Source organism: Lampris incognitus, chromosome 3, assembly GCF_029633865.1.
Source record: "Lampris incognitus isolate fLamInc1 chromosome 3, fLamInc1.hap2, whole genome shotgun sequence".
Taxonomy (NCBI): domain Eukaryota; kingdom Metazoa; phylum Chordata; class Actinopteri; order Lampriformes; family Lampridae; genus Lampris; species Lampris incognitus.
The window spans coordinates 103,335,730-103,361,346 of NC_079213.1; the positions used below are offsets into that span (position 1 = coordinate 103,335,730).

At 44.4% G+C, this 25,617-nt stretch overlaps 1 protein-coding gene across 1 annotated transcript in view; it reads left to right on the top strand.

Moving 5' to 3' along the window:
* The window catches only part of usp13 (ubiquitin specific peptidase 13), a 68,576-nt gene that overhangs the window by 15,231 nt on the left and 27,728 nt on the right, over positions 1 to 25,617 (top strand). The window contains exons 5-15 of the mRNA XM_056277126.1: positions 86 to 228; positions 2,013 to 2,197; positions 5,619 to 5,716; positions 6,530 to 6,720; positions 8,021 to 8,092; positions 10,064 to 10,169; positions 12,833 to 12,958; positions 19,020 to 19,173; positions 21,273 to 21,447; positions 22,171 to 22,259; positions 24,743 to 24,865. Coding sequence (XP_056133101.1) covers positions 86 to 228; positions 2,013 to 2,197; positions 5,619 to 5,716; positions 6,530 to 6,720; positions 8,021 to 8,092; positions 10,064 to 10,169; positions 12,833 to 12,958; positions 19,020 to 19,173; positions 21,273 to 21,447; positions 22,171 to 22,259; positions 24,743 to 24,865 — 1,462 coding nt within the window. The remainder of the gene's footprint in view (positions 1 to 85; positions 229 to 2,012; positions 2,198 to 5,618; positions 5,717 to 6,529; positions 6,721 to 8,020; positions 8,093 to 10,063; positions 10,170 to 12,832; positions 12,959 to 19,019; positions 19,174 to 21,272; positions 21,448 to 22,170; positions 22,260 to 24,742; positions 24,866 to 25,617) is intronic.

Below are 25,617 nucleotides of genomic sequence, written 5' to 3' on the forward strand. Positions count from 1 at the left end.
GCCACTGGCACAGAGGGTAATAGGTTTGTGTCTGTGTCATTGATCTCATCTGTTTCTTTGTTTTTTCTTTCGTTCTCATGTCCAGGTGACAATAGCCTGTGATGCCGTGCTCAACGCGCCATCGGCCTACAAGAAGCAGGAGCCGGAGTCCTGGGAGGAGGAGATCCAGGTGTCCAGACACGCGAGGAGCCTCAGACAGCAGGACAATGGAGTCCGGATCCCACCCAGGTAACGTAGGACACACTCGTTTTACACCGATATCTACCATTCCATTTATATAGGCCTGGCCAGGAGGGGTTTTGTCAATTGTTACTAATCAATCCATCATTTCCATTTCGGTAATCCATTTCCGCTTCTAGTGTGGGGAAGATGGCGGTGTAAATTTACGTTTGTGGCCTCACCCTGTGCCGTCCATGCAGTGTCTTTGCCCATGTCCACGTCTGCGTCTGAGTTTGTGTCTTTGTCTGATGGCTGGGAGAGCTGGTGCTGGATCGGTTGGGAGAGCTTGGTCTGCTGCGTCCCGTGGGCCTGGGGATCGCGGCCCTGCCCGGAGCTGTGCCCAAAGAGGAAACACTAAGGGTGGTGTGACAGGATGCGGAAGCAGGGCAGGCTAAGCTAACTGCTAGTCCATGCAGACCGGCAGTTCCGACAATCATCCTGGCTGATGTTCGCTCTCTTGGACAGTGAAATTATTTTTTTTTGTGTGTGTGTGGATATGTTGTATATGTGTTTTTGTAGTTTTGAAGTTTTTGTATTTTTGTATTCTTTTTTTTGTAGTTTGGATATATGTGTTCTTGTAGGTTTTGGATATGTGTTTTTATGTTTGTGTTGCACTGCTGTGGGCTGGGGGAAACGATGTTTCATTTCATTTCATGTATGCAAGTACATGAAATGAAATAGATATTCCTGATTCCTGATCAATCCATCACACTTTATTCATATAACATATTTTGTACACATTAATTACATGGCAACGGTGATGACAGGTGGCTTGTCATAACCGTTGATGGTGGCATGTTGCAGTGATTTTTCATACTATTTTGACTGGTTTAGCAAATAAATAGTAAATGGTCTTGACCACGTTTATGTTGTGGCACTACAGCATGCTTTTCGACACCAAATTACAAACAGATTGATTTCATGCCATCACATCTGACTACATTTACTGTGAAATTTCTCATTTATGTCTGCAGTAACAGTGTTTTGTTTGGAAAACAAATGTGTTATCAATTCATTGTCAATGCAGTTGCCCTCACCTCGCCCTGGTCTATGATCAAAACCTGCTTTCAGTATGCCTGAGAGGTGTCTGTCAAGTTCTTTACTTCCTCCATGAGTCCTTGGCTATGTTCACACTGCAGGTCTTGAGCGTTGCATTGGCGGGTGTCAGACTCCTATCTGATTTATTTCCACGTATGAATGTGGTCAAAATCAGATCTGAAAAATATCCAATTTCATGTGCTTTTTTTACTGGCTACACCATTATCCTAAATTTTTATTTCTGATTTTTCCCTTTTTCTCCCAATTTAGTGGCCAATCAATCCCTATTTTAGTTCAAACACCCACCCTCGTACTACATGCGTTCGCCAACTGCCTCTCTCCGGCTAGCAGTCTCGAAGGAGACGCCTCGCCACTTTCCAGGCTGAACCACTGCTTTTTCTAACACACCCAGAGATGCATTCATGTGACGAACACAAGCCGACTCCGCCCCCCTCCCGAAGACAGTGTTGCCAATTATTGCTGCTTCATCGAGGCCGGCCATAGTCGGATCTGACGAGACTGGGGCGCGAACCCCGGTCCCCAGTGGGCAACTGCATCGACACAAAGCCGATGCTTAGACCGCTACACCACCGCGGACCCTGGCTACACTGTTATAAACACATATCCGATCTGTGTATCAGAGCAAAAATTCAGAATTGGGTCTCTTGCACCAGGCGGTCTAAACGTAGTCTTGGTGTGACTGAATGTGGAAATGAACAGATATTGAGAGCCTATATGTGTCTCTTTCCTGTCAGCGGGTGGAAGTGTCAGAAATGCGAGATGCGGGAAAACCTGTGGCTGAACCTGACAGACGGCGCTGTGCTCTGCGGGAAGTGGTTCTTCGACGGGAGCGGGGGAAACGGTCACGCCCTGGACCACTACAGACAGACCAACTTCCCCCTTGCTGTCAAGCTGGACACCATCACCCCCGATGGTGCAGGTAAGCCACATTCACCTATTCACCGTTCACTGTCCTCACCGGCCTGATCCATTTCAGCATTAAGTAGGAACTGCAGTCTGTCGCAGCAAGCAATGTGGGTGATGTGTGTAGAAGACAGTGAGACTTCCTGGACACGTCAACAGTCCATCGTAGAGGGCGCACACACACACACACACACACACACACACACACACACACACACACACGCAGTCACTCATTTAATGAACAAGAGAGAAGAAGAGAGAACATTCAAACCCCGTACAGATAGTCAAATCATTACTTTTTTTTGCAGATTTTTCCCCTTTTTTCCCCCCAATTGTACTTGGCAAATTACCCCACTCCTCCAAGCTGTCCCGGTTGTTGCTCCACCCCCTCTGCTGATCCAGGGAGGGCTGCAGACTACCGCATGTCTCCTCCGATACATGTGGAGTCGCCAGCCACTTCTTTTCACCTGACAGTGAGGAGTTTCACCAGGGGGACGTAGCGCATGGGAGGCTCACACTATTCCCCCCAGTTCCCCCTCACCCCCGAACATGTGCCCCAACTGACCAGAGGAGGCGCTAGTGCAGCGACCAGGACACATACCCGCATCCGGCTTCCCATCTGCAGACATGGCCAATTGTGTCTGTAGGGACGCCCGACCAAGCCGGAGGTAATACAGGGATTTGAACCGGTGATTCCCATGTTGGTAGGCAACGGAATAGACCGCTATGTTACCTGGTCGCCCAGTCAAATAAATTTTAACTGAATTTTTCGAAACTGACAAATAATAAAGTGTGAATTGGTTTCGTTTCCATCAGATCTGTTTGAGCGAATAAAACCCTGAACATAGTTTGATGTGTCCTATGTCATGTGTCCATACTTGAAGAGCCATGAGAAAGATGGACTAGTTAGAATGAAGAGACAGATGATCACGTGATTAAATTCTGTTCGCATTTCACTTTTTAATGCGTTTCCATTTAGTGCATGATCTATTTATCAATGAAGGCAAAAACCACCCCAATGGAGCATAAAAACTATTTTGTGATATATATTTATATTTATATATATATTTAAATAGCGTTTTTGTTTTTAAACTGTCAATGGTGTTGATAAAAGTGCTCAACAAATGAGGAGCGGAGTATATATACGTATACACACACAAAACAGTTTTATGTATCTTACATTATATCATTATATATTAATAATATATAATAATATATATTATGTTGTTTATATATGTGACATATATCACATAATGTAATAATATATATATATAATGTAATATAAATATATAAAAACTATTTTGTGATCATATATATAATATAAGATATATAAAAACTATTTTGTGATATACTATATATACACACACACACATAGAGATACATACATACATACTAGTATGTATGTATGTATGTATGTATGTATGTATGTATGTATGTATGTATGTATGTATGTATGTATGTACACTACCGTTCAAAAGTTTGGGATCACCCAAACAATTTTGTGTTTTCCATGAAAAGTCACACTTATTCACCACCATATGTTGTGAAATGAATAGAAAATAGAGTCAAGACATTGACAAGGTTAGAAATAATGATTTGTATTTGAAATAAGATTTTTTTTACATCAAACTTTGCTTTCGTCAAAGAATCCTTCATTTGCAGCAATTACAGCATTGCAGACCTTTGGCATTCTAGCTGTTAATTTGTTGAGGTAATCTGGAGAAATTGCACCCCACGCTTCCAGAAGCAGCTCCCACAAGTTGGATTGGTTGGATGGGCACTTCTTTGAGCAGATTGAGTTTCTGGAGCATCACATTTGTGGGGTCAATTAAACGCTCAAAATGGCCAGAAAAAGAGAACTTTCATCTGAAACTCGACAGTCTATTCTTGTTCTTAGAAATGAAGGCTATTCCATGCGAGAAATTGCTAAGAAATTGAAGATTTCCTACACCGGTGTGTACTACTCCCTTCAGAGGACAGCACAAACAGGCTCTAACCAGAGTAGAAAAAGAAGTGGGAGGCCGCGTTGCACAACTGAGCAAGAAGATAAGTACATTAGAGTCTCTAGTTTGAGAAACAGACGCCTCACAGGTCCCCAACTGGCATCTTCATTAAATAGTACCTGTTAGAGCCTGTTTGTGCTGTCCTCTGAAGGGAGTAGTACACACCGGTGTAGGAAATCTTCAATTTCTTAGCAATTTCTCGCATGGAATAGCCTTCATTTCTAAGAACAAGAATAGACTGTCGAGTTTCAGATGAAAGTTCTCTTTTTCTGGCCATTTTGAGCGTTTAATTGACCCCACAAATGTGATGCTCCAGAAACTCAATCTGCTCAAAGAAGTGCCCATCCAACCAATCCAACTTGTGGGAGCTGCTTCTGGAAGCGTGGGGTGCAATTTCTCCAGATTACCTCAACAAATTAACAGCTAGAATGCCAAAGGTCTGCAATGCTGTAATTGCTGCAAATGGAGGATTCTTTGACGAAAGCAAAGTTTGATGTAAAAAAAATCTTATTTCAAATACAAATCATTATTTCTAACCTTGTCAATGTCTTGACTCTATTTTCTATTCATTTCACAACATATGGTGGTGAATAAGTGTGACTTTTCATGGAAAACACGAAATTGTTTGGGTGATCCCAAACTTTTGAACGGTAGTGTATGTATGTATGTATGTATGTATGTATGTATAATATTTGTATACCTGGCCTGATGGAAACCCCACTACTGTTCTACTGGAATATTGACTATCAGTCCAACAGAATCAGCACATCATCATTACGTTTCAGATGGATAGAGTAATGACTTCTTAATGGAAAGAAATTGTGGAAACTGGAATTTACATAAAAAAATGTAGTGTCAGGATATGATGGTACCCAAACTTCATCCCAGTTCAACCCCAGTATGTGCCCCTCTCGCTGTGGGACAGTCAGATTACATAGTTTTCGTTTTTTACCACTTGTCAGTGTTAAACAGAATAACTGGTATGGAATCAATAAGTAGCTGGAATGGATTACAATAATTTCAGTATTGTTGTGATATTGGGAGTTTTTCAAATGCAGTTTTGGGGAAATTATTTTGGCACTGTTTCGATTTCTCCATAATTTCATATATGAAAGACCAATGTTAAAATAAAGAACTGATGGTTTAATTTGTGGCATTTTGATAAAGCTCCATTCCTTTAATTTCATTGCTGAGGATGAAGTTTTGTTGTGGGTGAGAAATCATCTCGTTGTTAACTGATTAAAAGGAGGATATGAGGAACAGGCAGCATGGTGGAGGTGGGACTTGGTTATAAATGATGTATAGATTGTGTCTGCTGTATGATGTACTTGCTGAGAAGTATTATACAGTATCTTCTTCTTTACCGATGGTCGACATAAACCTGTTGTCAAAACTAGTGGGCCGATGATTGTTTTTGGTTTGATCCTCCAACAGATGTGTACTCATTTGAGGAGGAAGAAGCCGTGCTGGACCCTCACATATCAGAGCACTTATCACACTTTGGAATAGACATGCTACAGATGCAACAGAGGGTAAGAGGATTTGTGTGTGTGTGTGTGTGTGTGTGTGTGTGTGTGTGTGTGTGTGTGTGTGTGTGTGTGTGTGTGTGTGTGTGTGTGTGTGTGTGTGTGTGAATAAACTGATTTTGCTTTTCACCAATTCACTTGCTTCATCTGCCTGCAACTAAAAGTAATCCCAAGACTAAACTGTCTCTATTGGCATCCGGGTGGCGTGGTGGTCTATTCTGTTGCCTATTAACACAGGGATCGCCGGTTCAAATCCCAGTGTTATCTCCGGGTTGGTTGGGCGTCCCTACAGACATAATTGGCCGTGTCTGCGGGTGGGAAATCGGATGTGGGTATGTGTCCTGGTCGCTGTACTAGCGCCTCCTCTGGTTGGTCGGGGCACCTGTTCATGGGGGAGGGGGAACTGGGGGGAATAGCGTGATCCTCCCACATGCTATGTCCCCCCTGGCGAAACTCCTCACTGTCAGGTGAAAAGAAGCGGCTGGCGACTCCACATGTATTGGAGGAGACTTGGTAGTCCGCAACCGTCCCCAGATCAGCAGAGGGGGTGGAGCAGTGACCGGGACGGCTTGGAAGAGTGGGGTAATTGGCCGGATACAGTTGGGGAGAAAAAGGGGAACAAAAATAAATAAATTAAATAAAATGCTTCTATTTGCAAGTACAAAACTAAGACTGTATTGACTTTTGCAGTGACTCCTGGGAAATGGAGAATGCTCATTCATCCCATATGCAATAGGATATGTATCACAGAGGTTGTTTGTTTGTACCCGGTGAAGTTGAGGCTTCATACCCAGCCTCTCCTCTCTCCTCCTTCCCCAGATGGAGAACGGGCACCACACAGACAACAACGCACGACCGCGGGTCAGCGAGTGGGAGGTGATCCAGGAGTCCGGCATGAAGCTGAAGGTGGTGTATGGCTCAGGTTACACAGGCATGAAAAACCTGGGCAACAGCTGCTACCTGGGCACCGTCATGCAAGTCCTCTTCAGCATCCCCGAGTTTCAAAGGATGTGAGTACGACACCACACCGGGGGGGGGGGGGGGGGTACACATGTTGGTACGTTTGTGAATAGGCTGGCCATAGGTTTTTAAATAAACACGTCGATAAATGGATATGCAACCAAATGTTACCGGCTCGCAGGATTGATGGGGTAATATTACGTAAATTAAAATGGCTGGCCAGGGGTGTCCGGGTAGCGTGGCAGTCTATTCCGTTGCCTACCAACATGGGGATCACCAGTTCAAATCCCCATGTTACCTCCGGCCTGGTCAGGCATCCCTACAGACACAACTGGCCTTGTCTGTGGGTGGGAAGCCGGATGTGGGTATGTGTCCTGGTCGCTGCACTAGCACCTCCTCTGGTCGGTCGGGGCGCCTGTTCGAGGGGTAGGAGGAACTGGGGGGGGGGGGTAGCGTGATCCTCCCACGCGCTACGTCCCCCTGGTGAAACTCCTCACTGTCAGGTGAAAAGAAGTGGCTGGTGACTCCACATGTATCGGACGAGGCATGTGGTAGTCTGCAGCCCTCCCCGGATTGGCAGAGGGGGTGGAGCAGCGACCGGGACGGCTCGAAAGAGTGGGGTAATTGGATGGATTTTGTACTCAAACAGGATATTCCGATGCATCGATTCGTTGCCTGTAAAAACGGAATCGAATCGCTCTTTAATTGACTCGTTACACCCCAAGTGACTATGGTGGCAAGTACATTTGTAATGTGTAGCAGGTTCACACAGTGAACAACAAAACTCCTGTTAGTGGTATTTCTCGACAATAAAATTTTCACCAAAGAAAAAGATAAAATGTAAGGTAATTTCAAAATATGAATTTAAAAGGAAAGATATAAAGGGTAAAGACACAACAGAGGTTGTTTGCATGTAGGTGTGAGAATGTGTATTTGCAGAGTATGGCAGATAGGATATTTGCTGTTGTATGTCTGGTCACACCAGTGCTCGCTGAGAGAACATTTCGTGGGAAACGGTCCACATGTACAGCCTCAGAGGGCTTCACATGCAGCGAGAATACAAGATGATGTACGACACCTTTCATCCCCAGACCCTCGTCTCCACACCAGAACCCTTCACTGTGAGCAGCTCTGGATAGGAAAACTAAAATGTACCGCTGGATTATCATGAACTCAGACGACCGGTTCCTAATAAAAAATTTGGAACCCTCGGCGTGCTGACAAGACACCGCTGCACCTGAGCGTGGTGGTGTCTTGTCAGCATGTCCCTGTGTTTTTCCATGAGGGTTTTCTTGGCATGTGGCCTCCCATGTGCAGTGTCCAAGTCTGACATGTGGTTTGGATGTCTAGGTATGTGGGCAATCTCCAGAGGATCTATGACTACTCACCCCTCGACCCCACCCAGGACTTTGCCACACAAATGTGAGTGACTCCCACATTACATAATGCCATGTCGAAACACGCCGACCTTTGAGGGCGTTCACCTATGGCCTCACGGTTTTGTGTAAACATTTATCTCTGTGGCCGTCCAGCATCAACGAGTCAGCTCATTATGAGCTTCTTCAATATCAAGATGGCTTTAGAATAACCATAGAAGGGTGATACAAGCATAAACATATACTGACATGTAAGCATATACTCATAAACAACCATCTTGTCTTTAATATGCCTCTAATAATAGGACTTGTATGTAAATAAATAGGACTCGTAGGTAAATCTGTGAGCTATTAAGTGAAACAAACTAGCAATCAAATTATGACTGCGATAAAAAATATTCGGGTGAAGGTCATTTTTTGATAGAAGACCACCTTGAGTTATCCCACTTATTATATGGTTTAACTTTATGATCGAAGTCAATAAATTGACAGAAAATAATATTTTGGCGATAACTATTTGTTCTTCTATAACATATTTACACAGTAGGAAACACTGATAAATGATCATTAGTAATGTGGATATGATGACCAAGCAGGTGGAGACATTCATTGTTCATTACACTAAAACAGTAGCTTAAGTTCAGAAAAGTGTCTCGCTTTACTGTAATGCAGCCATTAAGACCAGGGAATGACAACATTTAAGTTATATCACCATGTTGCCACAACCATTATCCCTATATACTAGATCTCATGATATGATGATATCATGATATATCATCATCATATGATATTATGATATACATATGATATGATATTAAGACATGATATATCATAAGATATCATATATTGTGGCAGGATGCGGAAAAACACAGGAGACGAAGGCGAGTTTGAACTTTATTCCTCAGCTCCAAAACCAAACTGAAACAGGAACAACCTTGCACCAGAGAGCCTGGGAACGTAAACCACGCCCCCAGCTCACAGCCCTGCTGGGTGAGAGACATAGCCCCTAGTGTCCGCCACAATATCATGATATCATGATATATCATGATATCATGATGTATGATATGATAAACCATGATAAGATGTCATATCATGATATGATATATCTATTATGACATCATATAGCTATTGTATAGATATATTGATATCATGATATACCATCATGATATATGATATGATATCATATCCATACACTGACCAACTCTACCTGGTGATTGTTTGCTAAGTCAATGTGTTACTAGCAGACAGACAGGTCGTGTTACAGCCACATTGGTCAGCTGCAATATGAACACATTTTCAACATGTTCATATTCCGTCCAATATGAAAAGCGAGAAAAGTCCTAATTGGGCCAGTCATGATATTAGTGGTCAGGTCAGAGTGTCCTATGAGCAAGGCACAGCGTCACCTGATCATGTTTTTAACTGGCACGGTCGTTATTTAACAAAACCTCTCAGTGCAAACCAACTGAGTTGTTTACAAGAGTAGCAAACCAACACTTTCGTTCTTACATGGGGAACAACAAAGATTTTTTTTTTTAAAAAAGAAGAAAATTATTTTTGTCACAGTCTCCATCCCTGTTCTTTTCAACAACCACTTCTCAGATGTCTCCTCTGACAAGGGAAGACACGTCAGTGTGGTTTGGAGTTGGGACACACTCAGCATCAGAACAAGATGAGATGTGTTTTTGTACACAGAGACATAATTGTACATAACTGTACATTTTGCACAGATGCGCCGTCACAGGTACAGCATACATAACTGTACTCCTGCAGGTACAGAAGGTAGAGGTCTGTACAGGGACTTGCAGGACAGGGTGCAGTATTGTACCCGGTATACGTAACTCCAAAAGGTACAATATTCAGCTGTACCATGCAAGGCATTAGTGCAAAACAGGAAAAAGAGGATTTGAATCACCACCCATTTAAAGATAGACCAAAACTGTAAAGCAACAACTGAAAAATGAAAAGAAAGAGTGATGTGATGTGGCCTTGGTTATGCTTTCCTCTCGTTCTGCAGGGCTAAACTGGGTCACGGACTGCTGTCAGGCCAGTACTCCAAACCGCCCGTGAAATGTGAGCTCATTGAACAGGTGATGAAAGAAGAATACAAGGTATTAAACTGGGTATGTCCAGCTCCCCGTCTGGGTCCGTAACCGACCGAAGCATGCAAATACCAAGACTCATTTGACAGGACACAGGGGAACGTGATGGAAGAGCTTAATTTGCTGTTTAAACCCTTTTTTATGATGTTTTTAGTCTTCCTAGAATGCATTTTGTTTTATTTATTTATTTATTTGACATTACAGCTTGTTTACTTTGCTGTGTTAGCTGCAGATGAGCTGATAGAGAAAAAAAGCTGTTTGGGATTCCCCCCAAATGTTTTTGTTGTGCGACTTTTTAAAACGCAGCCTTAAAAATGGTTTGTGGCTGCCGGGCGTACGGATGAGGTTTCTTAGGAACTCGACTCCAGGCGCAGCTCTGCTGATGTGCTTGTCCTCCAATTCCCATAATGCCTTTGGTATTTTAATACACCAGGACGCTTTTACTCAGCCCTTGCTTGTATTTGACAGCTGATCTGCAGAAGTGTCTCCGGGGCGTCACCTCAGTGGGTGCAACATATAAAATCGTCCCCGCATAGCTCCCAACTGCCAGATAAGTAAACCAGTAAATCCATTAAGGCCTAATGGGACCCAGCCTCCGCTGAGGCAGCCCCAGGCTTCCTTTAGGTCTTACTGACCATAGTAATTGCTAGGGAAGGATTTTGATCCAGCACTTCCTCCATACGGGGGAGACGTATGGAGGCGGAATGACAGCTGGGTGTCATGGCTGGGTTCAGAGGAGGATGGGGGGGGGGCGACATGTGATAGCAGATTGCGTCCAGTTCATAACCAGGCAATGCTGCACATGTTTCATTTATGTCTTTTCAGACCAGTCGTCATCCCATTGAGCGAAATTTTCCCCCCAATTGTATCCGGCCAATTACCCCACTCTGCTGAGCCATCCCGGTCCCTGCTTCACCCCCTCTGCCGATCCGGGGAGGGCTGCAGACTATCACATGCCTCCTCCGATACATCTGGAGTCACCAGCCGCTTCTTTTCACCTGACAGTGAGGAGTTTCCCACATAGCACGTGGGAGGATCACGCTATTCCCCCCAGTTCACCCCGACCGACCAGAGGAGGCGCTAGTGCAGCGACCAGGACACATACCCACAGCCGGCTTCCCATCCGCAGACACGGCCAATCGTGTCTGCAGGGACGGCCGACCAAGCTCACCTGACAGTGAGGAGGGGGACGTAGCTCGTGGGAGGATCACGCCATTCCCCCCAGTTCCCCCTCCCTCCCGAACAGTCACCCCGACTGACCAGAGGAGGCACTAGTGCAGTGACCAGAACACATACTCACATCCACATCCAGCTTCCCACCCGCAGACACGGCCAGTCTTGTCTGTAGGGACACCTGGCCAAGCTGGAGGTAACACAGGGATTCAAACCAGCGATCCCTGTGTTGGTAGGCAATGAAATAGACCGCTATGCTACCCGGACACCCAGCAGGAACATTTTCAACATTACAAGGTGCATCTTACACAAGCACAATTGATTTGACCCAAGACAAATAAAGTTTGCAGGATGTCCGATGACATTTTGCCGAGTTAGAAACCCCTGTCACAGCAGCAGGTTGCCAGCTGTGAAGACCCCTTGAGGCCCCTTTAACAGGAGCATTGCACCTATGAGAAGAAATGAGCAACATGGTTTTGATTTTGGTCTCTGCTGTTGTTGGTTTTGTATTTTGACCTCCAGCCGCCCTGAGAGGTGGGAGATGCTTGGAGCGCAGCACGAGATGTGGATTCTTTACAGACGAGTTCAACACAGAGGATATTTTTTTTATTCTTTCACAAGTAACATCTCAACTTCAAGGCCAGAGGTCTTGTCTGTTGAAGCCTGAACATCAAACCTGACAAGGTCATATGTCTTCGGCGGAGAGGGTCTCTGCTTTCACACGTTTGATCTGAGAGTTCTTTGCTTCTTCTTTCATGAAAGCTACTCAGAGCAGAAAGCTGCAGGGCCAAACACACCGGCCCGTTTTGCTAGAGATGCACAAATGCATCTTTTCCATAGCTGTCAATCAGAGTTTATGTGTCACATTTTGTGCGTTAAATGCAATTTAATTTGCTGCAGCAGATTAAGCATACAGACATGTCTGCATGCTTGAGAGCAAGTCAAAAAGGAGGGAGAAATGCAAGCATTTAGACACGCACACATACACGTATAAATACAATATATGCTAGGTAAGAAAGGATATGACAACACACGCTGACAAGGTATTTAGACTATTACTGTCATGCCGTTGGACAAAACAACTGAGATGTAATCCATTATGCCCCTCCAAGAGGGCTATCATGTAAAAACCAGTAGATCAAATCTAGTCATCAAGGCTTTGTAAGCGGTGTAGCACAACACTAAATTCATACGTACACCCGGACTGGTTTTTCTGTAGCGCTCACACCATAGTGGTAATGGAGACTGCTCCTGTTTTTCTTGTTGCACCTCCCCTCCAGGAGTACATGTAGCCAACATCAAACGCCCATCTCTCGTTGTGGCCATTTTCAAAAAAACAGAGAAGCAGATTGCAGCCTGGCATCGCCGGTAGGCCAGCTGTCCAACCCCCGTATCTGCTGTGTCCCTGATATTCGCTGGTGGCCCAGCGTCTTGTCTTTATACTTTTCCTCTGAGGCAGGCGAGTGGTCGTGCACAGCAAGTGTGTGTGACGCGCAATCTTCTCATTCCAGCAGCAGCAGAAGGGCATCTCTCCCCGGATGTTCAAGGCCCTGGTCAGTAAAGGACACCCGGAGTTCTGCTCCAACCGCCAGCAGGACGCCCACGAGCTCCTCCTGCATGTCATCAACCTGGTGGAGGTGAGTGGAACCGCGGTTTACACCAGTCAGAGGTGAAAGGTCAGGCTGCAGCTCTAATCTGATACCTGAACATAACCATTTTTTCTAACCTTATAGCTAAAAGAAACGTATGTAATATAATAGCATGTGAGTGGATGAGCTGAGTGGATGTCCGGAGCAGTGTTGACATTCATCCATACTTCTAAAATGCCGATGAAACGTGTACCGAGAAGGTGACAAATCAGGAATCAGGAACAATTTATTGTCATTTCTTATACGTACTTGCATACACAAAGAAATGAAATTTTGTTCCCGCCAGCCCACAGCAGTTCAACACAAAAAACGCACATCCAAAATTTCCCAAAAACGACACCACCAAAAACATGAAAAACAGAGAGAAGAAAGCAAAAAACAAACAAAAAACAAAAACAAACAGGTAACAACACAGTCCACCCTGCAATGCAGCCCGAAAAAATTCCTCTGTCCAGAGAACGAACTCCTGCCTGCCAGGATGACTGTAGGAAGTGCCGTTCTGCATGGGCTAGCAGTTAGCTTAGCCCGCCCCGCCTCCACGCCCTGCCAGACCGCCCACGGCGTTTCCTCCCCAGGTGCAGCTCCAGGCAGGGGCCGTGGTTCCTGGGCCCATCGGATGAAGCAGACCAAGCTCTCCCAGCCAGACACCCTCGACACACCTCCCCGCACTCCACATGACGACGCAGACACAGACAAAAATACTGCACAGTTGACCACGGCCAGACCGCCTCGGTGTTTTCTCTCGGGTACAGCTCCGGAAAGGGCCATCAGCTCTCTCAGCCGATCCAACACCAGCTCTCCCAGCCATCAAAAAATAAAAATAAAAAAAAACTTCACACGAAGACACAAACTTAGACGCAGACGCCGACAAAGGCACTGCATGGTCGGCACTGGGTTAGGCCGCCACAAACACGAGTTCGCGCCGCCATCTTCCCACACAAAGACAAGCGTTACAGGACAAACTGGGACGGGAAGGCATTAGAAATATGGACTTAAATCAGAACTCTGCATTTAACTGAGGAGATGTGATTTTTAGAAATATTTTTCTAAACTTGTGGCACTCCTTAAAAGAATCTAAGGAAGTACTGGTATAATAGCAGTAGGTGGTGTTATTGCACCGGTTGATAGCAAATCATTGTTTTGTTTTTGTTTTTTGTTTTGTACCCCCCCCACCCCCTTTTCTCCCCAATTGTCAATTGCATTTGGCCAATTACCCCTCTCTTCCGAGCCATCCCGGTCACTGCTCTACCCCCTCTGCTGATCTGGGGAGGGCTGCAGACTACCACATGCCTCCTCCGATACATGTGGCGTAGCCAGCCGCTTCTTTTCACCCAACAGTGAGGAGTTTCACCAGGGGGACGTAGCGCGTGGGAGGATCACGCTATTCTCTCCAGTTCCCCTTCCCCCCGAACAGGCGCCCCAGTCGACCAGAGGAGGCGCTAGTGCAGTGACCAGGACACATACCCACATCCGGCGTCCCACCCGCAGGCACAGCCAATTGTGTCTGTAGGGACGCCCGACCAGGCCGGAGCTTAACACGGGGATTCGAACCGCCGATTCCCATTTTGGTAGGCAACGGAATAAACCGCCATGTTACCCGGACGCCCGTCTTTTGTAGAATTAGTGAAGTGTAGTCTATGAAAGATAATTTCTGGCATGAAAAAGAGCCATTACGGATAACTGAATGTTCATAGTCATCATGAGACCCTGACTGATTTCAAGTCGCAGACTTTTTCAAAAACAGATTTCTACGGTTTTGTAATCAAACACTTTACGTGTGTGTATCTTGACATTTGTTAAGACCTGATTCTTGAACAGGTCATGGTTCATTCCAGGTAACTGAACGGTACGGCCACCAATGAAACACGGTGCCGTGAACTAAGCTGACTGTCCTGCAAGGCTGTTCCCCTCCCAACAACAGCTGTCGTCAGTGAAATCTGGTCTACAAAATGGCTGGGTTTGGTTGGGGGGGGGGGACTGTTTTTGATGAAAGACGGTGCACCGCCCCTTCGGCTGGCAGACCACGCCGCTGCTCTGAAGTGACTTTCTCAACGGGCTCTATATATAGCTCACCCCCGTATCTGTTACACAGGGTGTCCAGATAATGCTTCCTGTTCCGCATTTAGCCACGCGGGACATGTTCAGACTCCAACCCGGAACCTCATCCCCCTCTGTGTCACTGAGACCAACAAAACAAACCCACCCGATGACGCCGTCCTCACCCCTGTCCAGGGCCGCCATCTGTAGACAGACATGCCTCTCTGTTGAAAGATGCACAGGGTCGCACCCTGTAAGCCACCATACTCCACAAAGGCTTTAGAAGGGATTACTTATGACTAGCAATGCTCACTAATTTACCATTGTGTTATAAATCAGTAATAACAGGTTATAACGCATTAATAAAAATACTTTTTGGGTTGTCAGGTTGGGGGCCCACATTTTATCAGTGTGAGAAAGTCTCCATTCTCTCAACCACATGATTGGGTGAAGCTAGCCAAATTACTGACTCCTACCTAACCTTAACCTTAACCCCTGCCTAACCCTAAACTTTATTTATTTTTTTATTTGGATTTTTTCCCACTTTTTCTCTCCAATTGTACCCGGCCAATTACCCCACTCTTCCGAGCCGTCCCGGTTACTGCTCCACCCCCTCTGCCAATCCGGAGAGGGCTGCAGACTACCACATGTCTCCTCCGATACATGTGGAGTCGCCAGCCACTTCCTTTCACCTGACACTGAGCAGTTTCACCAGGGGGACATAGCGCGTGGGAGGTTCACGCTTTTCCCCCCAGTTCCCCCTCCCCCCCAAACAGGCGCCCCGACCAGCCAGAGGAGGCGCTAGTGCAGTGACCAGGACACATACCCACATCCGGCTTCCCACCTGCAGACACAGCCAATTGTGTCTATAGGGACGCCTGACCAAGCTGGAGGTAACACAGGGATTCGAACCAGCGATCCCCATGTTGGTAGGCAATGGAATAGACCGGTATGCTACCCAGACGCCCCTCTAACCCTAAACTTAACCTTAAACTTAACCATTGTAATTGTTGTTTCTGTTGCTACCATGTAAAAATCAACTTTTCAGAATGCATTACACACATTTCCAGGTCTTATTATTTGTACACTGGTCGGTCACGTGGTTTCTGAGAGAATGTCTATGAAGACTCTCTCATATCAATTAAACATGAGCTCCCAACCTGGCAACCCAAAAAGTCTTTAAGTAGGCTAATGCATTATAACGTGTTATTACTGATTTAAAACGCAAATGTCTTATTAGCACTGATAAAAAAAAATTAGCGGGCACTGTTAAGCCCTGTGTGCATTATTGTAAAGTGTTGCCTTTTTAGATGTACTAATAGAGCATTGCTGTTTTTTTCTAACTAGTTGGGGGAAATGGTGAATAATTATGCTAATGCATCATATGAATACTCCTTCAGTAGCTTTATTGAAGGAATATTTGTGAACCCCACTGATATGCCCACATCAAGTGATGGTTCGCTAATTTAATCAGTTGAAAACAAAATTTAACATCCCTAACTCCCACTTCTTTCGTTATCTCTAAATTGGGCATTATGTCAAAGACAAAATTCCAAATTTTGAAAACAGGCCAGAGAATTGCCCATTCCATGACCTCCTGCAGCTTCCTCCGGACTCCAAACATCTGATATCTCGCTTTGTGTGTCTGTTTACCACCTCTGTATCTACTAACCATCTGAAGGAAGCCTGGTCCACTGAGCTGAATCTTGAAGTGTCTGACGACATTTGGAATGAAGGTTTGACTAGAATCCAAACTTGTTCGATCAATGTCAGATATAAACTGATCCAGTTCAAAGTCGCCCATAGACTCCACTATTCAAAGACCAAACTACACAAAATTTACCCATCCGTTTCTCTATTGTGTGATTGATGCAAAGTTGAAGAAGGTTCTCTCGCGCATCTTTTCTGGCTCTGTCCTCATTTACATAAATTTGATATGAAATATTGCAGTGGTTCTCCAGAGTCTGTGAAAGGGGCATTCCTCCTGATCCAGAACTGGCACTCTTTGGATGCTCAGAGTCTGCTTTAAGCTGTACCCCTATGGAACAATCGGCATTGATGGTTGGCATGGTAGCTGCCAAAAAAATGATCCCAACAGAGTGGAAATCACCGACAGCCGCTTGCTTTCAGAAATAGCTCAATGAAATGATCATAATCATACAGATGGAGAGAATACGCTTCCATAAATCTAAAACACCCATAGATTCTTGAGCATATGGAGTCCATTCATTGACTATCTCAAAAAAAAAAAAGTCTTTAGTGATGCAACCCGCTATTCTTTGTCTTTTATCTGTTGTCTTGTAATACCTGTGTAATTTCTTGAAAACTGTTGTGAACCAAGTTATATTATATACCTATATATGTCTGGCAGCTCCTTTCCCCCCCTTTTTTGTTTTTTGTTTTTTGGTGTTTTTGTTTTTTGTCTGTTAATTTTTGCTTTGTTTTGTTTTATCTTATTTGCGTGTGTCTTGAATATAAAACTGAAAAACTGAAAATAAATTATTTAAAGTGATGGTTTACTAGATTTATGATGCCGTAGGTTGATATAATCCATAATAGTACTACCAGTTAGTACACTGGGTCTGGACACGGATTAGTACGTTAATTTGCTGTCTAAATTGTTCTGTGGTGCAAACGCTGATTCTCAAGTGTGGTACAAGGATGACTGCATCTTATACTTTGTATTTCCAAACTAAACTCTCATTGTCACACTGCCGTGTGAGCTGGTTCGTCTGAATAAGGCCCTGGATCATTATTTTCCTCCCTGTAAGTCGAGTGTACTACTGGCAGGCATCTCCAGCTGTATGTGATTTACAGTAGGAGCTGAGCTGGGAGACGCAGATAGTCAGACCCCCAAATCGAGTCGAGTCACTGCATCAGCAACTTTTGCCTCAGACCAGGCAAGACGCTTCAAACTTCACTTGGGCAAGAGTGAAATTATAACTTGTAATTAATTATAACTTGTGTATTACTGTGCTTTCTCAGAATAGACGACCTGGGGCCTCACCCAGACCCCCCCCCCCCATCATAGTCTCCAAATAAACACAGTCTGGAACCCAATGACCCCCGCGTCAGCCCATGGACACGGCTCTGAGAGGCTGTAATGCTCTTAATTAAACTCTTAAACTTTAGATGACTGACACGACGACACAGAACTGTTTTGAGATAACTGGGTCAAATAGCGGTTAAGCGCAAATCGGTCTTTGAGCAATAAATGTGTCTAAACCTGGTGAAGAATGGTGGTCAGATGACATGTTAACACTGTCATGTCTATATAAATACATAGGTTACACCTGCCAAAGCAACAACACATGTCCTCCAACAGATAAGTCTCAGATGACATTTAGTGTTGGTTTAATAGCAGCGGTGTTGGTTAACTACCAGTAACACTGGTTTAACACCAATAACATTAATTTAATACCAGTAGCACTGGTTTGATACCACGAACATGAGTTTAATACCAACACTGGTTTAATAGCAATATAATAGTTTTGATGTGAATAACATTAGTTTAATACTGATGACACTGGTTTGACACCAATAAAATCAGTTTAGTGCCAATAATATTAGATTAATATCAATAACACTAGTTTAACACCAATTACATCAATTTCATACCAATAACATTGGTTTAATACCGGTAGCTAACATTAGTTTGATATCAATAAATTGCTTTAATAGCAATAACTTTGGTTTCTTACCAGTAATATTACTTTAATGGCGTCGACATGTTTTAATACCAATAACATAAGTTTAATACCAGTCGCATTTGTAATGACGTGGTTTGAGGTTGTTGGGCCACCGTACTGGGGGCGTGGCAGATTAAAGATGGCTGACTAAACGACCAGGTGTCCTGTCGATCATCGTCTTTATACCAATAACAATGTTTTCATAGCAGTGAAGATGGTTCAACTGTTTCATAGCGATAACAGAGGGTTAGTATAAATAATATTAATGCCAATAAGGGTGGTTTGAGAAACAAATAACTAATCCTTCTTATCTATCTGTAAAGAGGAACAGCGCGGGCTCGGAGAACCCGAGTGACGTCTTCCGCTTCCTGGTGGAGGAGCGCGTGCAGTGCTGCCAGACGCGGCGAGTTCGCTACACGCAGCGGGTGGACTACCTCATCCAGCTGCCCGCCCCCATCGAGGCCGCCACCAACAGAGGTGAGAGAACGCCGGGCAGCGTAGGAAGCCACAGCTGCCACCAGGGGGCAGTACAGATAGCACCAGCCCGGTTTTCTACAGAACCGGCATGTTTTCAGTTCAGAGGTCATTGGAGGCTCCCTGAGACGTTAGCTTGACCACCGTGAATGCTTGGAGGTGTCGGTTGTCTATTTCTAGGTATGAAGAAGCGTCCTGGTTGATCACATTGTCACATTGTAGTCAGATAAAAACACGTAAAAGGTATAAATACACTCAGTATGCACTGAAGATATGGCGATGCATTTCCATTCCACGCAAAACGGCTACCTAAACAAATTTTGCTTTAACATCATATAGTGTACTGCAGGTCTTGTGGAATGCAGAGTGATGGGTATTAAATCCAGATGGCGTTATGCACTTAGTATTGTCATGTACTGAATGGTGTACTGTACCTTTAAAATGAACTCTGATAGAGATAGGTAACTAGGGGTAGACATTTTATGTAACACATCCGCAGTTGAGACATAAATCAAATCAAATCAATTTTATTTGTATAGCCCAATATCACAAATTACAAATTCGCCTCAGTGGGCTTAACAGCAACGCAACATCCTGTCCTTAGACCCTCTCATCGGATAAGGAAAAACTCCCTAAAAAACCCCTTTAACAGGGAGAAAAAATAGGTAGAAACCTCAGGGAGAGCAACAGAGGAGGGATCTCTCTCCCAAGACGGACAGAGTGCAATGGATGTTGTGTTCACGCAATTTACATAATACAACATTGAAAGAGGATAACAGAATTGTAATGGACATAAAATTTATGAAGAACATGATGCACAGGATGCCAAGCAGTGTCCACGTGCCAACGGAGCAGTCCAGGACCCAAGCCACGCGACCAGCATCATCATGTACTAAGAAAAACTTAGGTGAGAAGTGGAAGGGCAGGCAGCATCCAAATGGCGGCCACCATCACCATGGAGACCGAGGAGGAGAACCGACCGCACATGCATGCAAGAGAGACTCACATGACACCATTCAAACACAGAGAAAGAGAAAGGAGAAGACATCATTCAGAGAGAGAGAAAAGACTTGTTAGAGAAGAGAACAGTTTGTAATAGTCATTAGCCATAATCAATTAAGTCATCAATTCGTCATAATCTATACTCGATAATCTCGTCGGCAGAAGATTGGTTGGTAAATTCATTGAGACAGCAAACCAACCCGCCATCCAGTACAGGTTGTGAAGCACTCAACTTAAAGGCAACTAGTTGTAAACTAAGGCAAAAAGATGAGTTTTAAGTTTGGATTTAAAGGACTCAACAGACTCCGATTGTCTGATGGCAGCAGGCAGTTTATTCCACAAAAATGGAGCCCGATAGGAAAAAGCCCTGCCACCAGCTGACTTCTTTTTAACTTTGGGTACACACAGGAGCCCTGTATTTTGAGAACGAAGTGCTCGAGATGGCATGTAAGGTTTAAGGAGATCAGACAGGTAGGATGGAGCAAGCCCATTTAGGATTTTATAAGTATGCAGAAGCACCTTGTATTCTGATCTAACATGGATAGGAAATCAGTACAAGAGTTGGATTTCAAAACAGGTGTCCTGTTTGATTCCGATAAACCTAATAAAAATAACTAAGGTAAAGGAAGAAGTTACAATATATAACAGTTAGAAATAATCAAAAATCAAGTTTAGACCATTTCTCTGCACTGGAGAACGCTAGTGTGTTTCTAGGACAGCGCAATGAACTTCGCGAAGGAAATGACGCGACCAAAACGCGTCATAGATAGTGACATGACGCGCACGATCACGCGCAAATTACGAACGGCGCAGTCATTTTGACTGCTCATGGTCATTTTAGGTAGCTCATAACTTTTTTGTGCAGTTGATCTAAAACTCGTTTTAATGCAAATATATGCAATTTTAGGAGCATTCATGGAGCGGCAGCTCTGTATTCTCCACACACACACAAAGTTATTAAGTTTAGAAAATCCCAAACCGTCAAAATGACGGCCTTGGTCGTTCTAATGTTATGGAGTATTGTGATCATAAGCTCTTGTCATAGCACACATTGTAATTTGTGTGTGTTTGTGTGTTTGTTTTAAACTTCGGTCCACCAGAGGAACTGCTGGCATACGAGGCCAAGCGAAGGGACGCAGAGGAGAACTTGCGGCCCCCTCCCGAGCCGGTGAGGGCCCGCATCCCATTCACCGCCTGCCTGCAGGCCTTCACCGAGCCGGAGAACGTCCCTGACTTCTGGAGCTCAGCGCTGCAGGCCAAGTCCGCCGGAGTCAAGTAAGTTAAGATTCGATACTCAACCCACTGTGTCCTGTTTAATTGTTACGTCAATGTTATCTGTGTATTGTGCTGCTCCTTAAGTAGTGTTTTAATTGTGATTCTGTCTTGATCCAGTCATTTTTACTGTGCACTTGTTTTTTTCCTTTACTGTTCTGTCATGTATTTCTTTATGTACAATAAATAGTCTTAACTATAAAACTATAACTGTCACGTATGCATCAATGAATAAAACCTTACTTACCATATTTATTAAGCATTTCTCTACATTAAAATGCAATGCATTGTGTTTTACATTAAATAAAAGTGCACAGCTAAAAAGAAGGAAATGATAAATGAAGAGAATGAGAGAATAAATAAATAAAAATAATGCTGAAAATTTTAACCTCAATAAAACAGTAAAAAAATACAACAAGATAAAAAATAGAACGACATGAATCAAAATGAAATTGATTGAATTAAAACAGACAGAACGTTAAAAAAGCGTGTGCGTCAGTTGTAAATGTGATATAGTCTATATTAGGATGCCTTCACAGCACCTCAGGCATTTAAATTCATTACCAAGGAGTTTTTGAGTTTAAAGTAATAAAGTATTCCAGTTAGTTTTACTCATGTTGTATTCTCTGTACATTTCCAAGACGGCCACGTTTATTAAGATTCTTTAGGATCCTTTTTGTCTTTTTCCTGGAAGTTAAAGGTTAAACTCTGTTGTTTTCTTCTCAGGACTTCCCGTTTTGCCTCCTTCCCAGAATATTTGATCATGCAGGTCAAGAAATTCACGTTTGGGGTTGACTGGGTCCCCAAGAAACTGGGTAAGTGATTGAGGAGGGTTTTTTTTTTAAGCCACAGCAACACAACAGCCGGGCCCCACGCTGCGGGTGTCTTTTGGTAGAAAGCTAATCAGACTCTGAATCACAGTACTTGATTTTATCTTTTTTTTTTTTTTAATTTTTTTATTTCTGATTTTCCCCTTTTTTTTTTTTCTCCCAATTTAGTGGCCTTTTGATCCCTATTTTAATTCAAACACCCACCCTCGTACTGCATGCGTTCGCCAACTGCATCTCTCCGGCCGGCAGTCTCGAAGGAAAGCGCCTCCCCACTTTCGTGACAAGGCGAATCCAAGCCGAACCACTGTTTTTCCGACACACACAGAGACGCATTCACATGACGAACACAAGCCGACTCCGCCCCCCTCCCGAAGACAGCGTTGCCAATGATTGCTGCTTCATCGAGTCCGGCCATAGTCGGATCTGACGAGACCGGGGCGCGAACCCCAGTCCCCAGTGGGCAACTGCATCGACACCAAGCCGACGCTTAGACCGCTACGCCACCGCGGACCCTGATTTTATCATTTCAGTATACCGATGTGGTTCTTTCTCTGTTGTGAATCGTGTTATTGGCCTTTTCATACTAACAGAGCTTGTTAGCAGGTGGTCCTCAGGATTAATAGTATTGCTGTAGGTCTAGGTAGTGTAGCGGTCTGTTCTGTTGCCTACCAACACAGGGATCGCTAGTTCGAATCCCTGTGTTACCTCCGGCTTGGTCGGGTGTCCCTACAGACACAATTGGCTGTGTCTGCAGGTGGGAAGCCGGATGTGGGTATGTGTCCTGGTCGCTGCACTACTGCCTCCTCTGGTCGGGGGGGGACTGGGGGGAATAGCGTGATCCTCACATGCTCTACGTCACCCTGGCAAAAGTCCTCACTGTCAGGTGAAAAGGCGACTCCACATATATCGGAGGAGGCATGTGGTAGTCTGCAGCCCTCCCTGGATCAGCAGAGGGGGTGGAGCAGAGACCGGTGTGGCTCGGAAGAGTGAGGTAATTGGCAAAAGTACAATTGGGGAGAAAAGGGTGGGGGGTGTAAATGGGGCTAACATGCTTGTTTCGCCATTGGGGAGAAAGGGGGGGGGGTAGTATTGCTGTAGTTGTAAATGCCCAGCAGGGGGCGATATGACACCGTGACTCACACAGCTCAAATTAATGCACATGAAGGTGATCTCACAGACTAAAGATAGTTTTTATTTTCCACAAGTAAAACTTTACCTGTGCCTTTTTTGAACCCTCATTCCCCCCTCCCAAAGACCGCACACACACACACACACACACACACACACACACACACACACACACACACACACACACACTTCACATCCCTCCAAAGCACTGCAGAATTTTAACTATTTATAGGACTCGAGAACTTGAAAAGAGGATACTGCAGCATCTTAGGTTGCACATACTTGTGTTGATGGAGAGAAAAAAAACGGCAACCTAGAAATTCACCTTAAGTTTTTGCTGACCAACAACTCCTGCATTCAAACATTCCTTCATTCTAGATTTCCTTCTCGGGAAATATTTCACAAGACTGCTGCTGCTGTAGTGTTGAACAGCCTTTTATGTCACCATGTTAATTAGGTGATTTTAGTCAACACACATTCACTAACTCTAAATGGCTGTGTGTTGTCTGTGAGTCGTGCACGGTCCAGATGCATATGTCATCTGTCATTAAGGAATATCAACTACGCAAGACTGCCTTTGCAACAGCAAGGTGCATATAGATTCCCATATGCTGGTCTTGCAAGACTAATAGAGGCAAAGACAATAAAGTCTCATCTCATCTTCAGCCGCTTTTCTGGGGTCGGGTCGCGGTTGCAGCAAGCTAAGTAGGGTACTCCAGACGTCCCTCTCCCCAGCAACGCCCTCCAGTTCCTCTTGGGGGATCCCAAGGCGTTCCCAGGCCAGGTTGGACATGTAGTCCCTCCAGCGTGTTCTGGGTCTACCCCAGGGTCTCCTCCCAGTTGGCCGTGCCCGGTAAACCTCCAAAGGAAGATGCCCAGGAGGCATCCTCACCTATGGTCATGAGCTTTGGATAGTGACCAAAAGGGTGAGATTGCGGATACAAGCGGCTGAAATGAGTTTCCTCCGTAGGGTGTCTGGACTCAGCCTTAGAGATAGGGTGAGGAGCTTGGACATCCGGAGGGAGCTTGGGGTAGAGCTGCTGCTTCTTCGCATCGAAAGGAGCCAGTTGAGATGGTTCGGGCATCAGATTTAAAGTCTTCTCAGACAAAATCTATGGCGCATCAGTGCTTGAATGCTAGTCCTTTTCTCCTTTTTTCTCCTTTTCTACTTCTATCTATCTATCTATCTATCTATCTATCTATCTATCTATCTATCTATCTATCTATCTATCTATCTATCTATCTATCTATCTATCTATCTATCTATCTATCTATCTATCTATCTATCTATCTATCTAAAAATTAAAAGTTAACAAAAGTTGTCCATGTTGGTCTTTCAGATTTGGCCATCGATGTTCCAGACTTCCTGGATCTAAACCGGCTCCGGGCCACAGGACTCCAGGCGAGCGAGGAGGAGCTGCCAGACCTCTCACCTCCTATTGTACTCCCCGAAGACACCAGAGGTATATAGTACAGATCTCCTATCTCATCCCTTAACCCCTTCAAGACCAAGGATGGACCATCTTCATTTTATTTATTCATTCATTTGCATCCACAAAACACGTTTCCTGAGTCCATCTCTGTCCTCATCAGCAACTCTGAAAAGATGCTGAGACAATCACATACTCATTAAGGGAAATAGTGGCTTGGACTTTATTCAACTTGATGGCAGAATCGCTTACATGTGTTTGTTTTGTGCAGATACACTTTTCAAAATGATACTTTTCCCCAACACTGTTTCAGTCAAGCTTCAGCCTCAGATGCACACAGTTCGCCGCACTTTCAGTCAGTCTAGGTTAAAGAAGCTCTTAGTGAGTGTGCAGAAAAATAAGTCTTCTCTTTTTCATTCACTTTCTTTTGCGCCAAAATCTCTCCTCCCTGTTGCGTCATCTTTCAATAAGCTAATAGTCTGGAACCTCCTCGTTGTCATTTCCGTATGGGGGGGGGGGTCTGAGTTCGTCCAAATGGGGAAAAAAGGGAGCTGCTTTGCAATATGTGGTATACTAAGTGAAGTTTAAGGATGAAGTAAAGCTCACACAGAAATTAATACTTGTCGTTTCTCTTTGAGCCTTACTTAATCTTTAAACTTCTCTTATGATGTAAATTGCAAAGAAGCTATTTTTCCATGTATTTTTTAGCCTGCTGCTTTTTTTCCTTCTCAGCACTATTTGCTGGACAGGATTATTCATATAAAAAGCCCTTCACAAACTGGCTC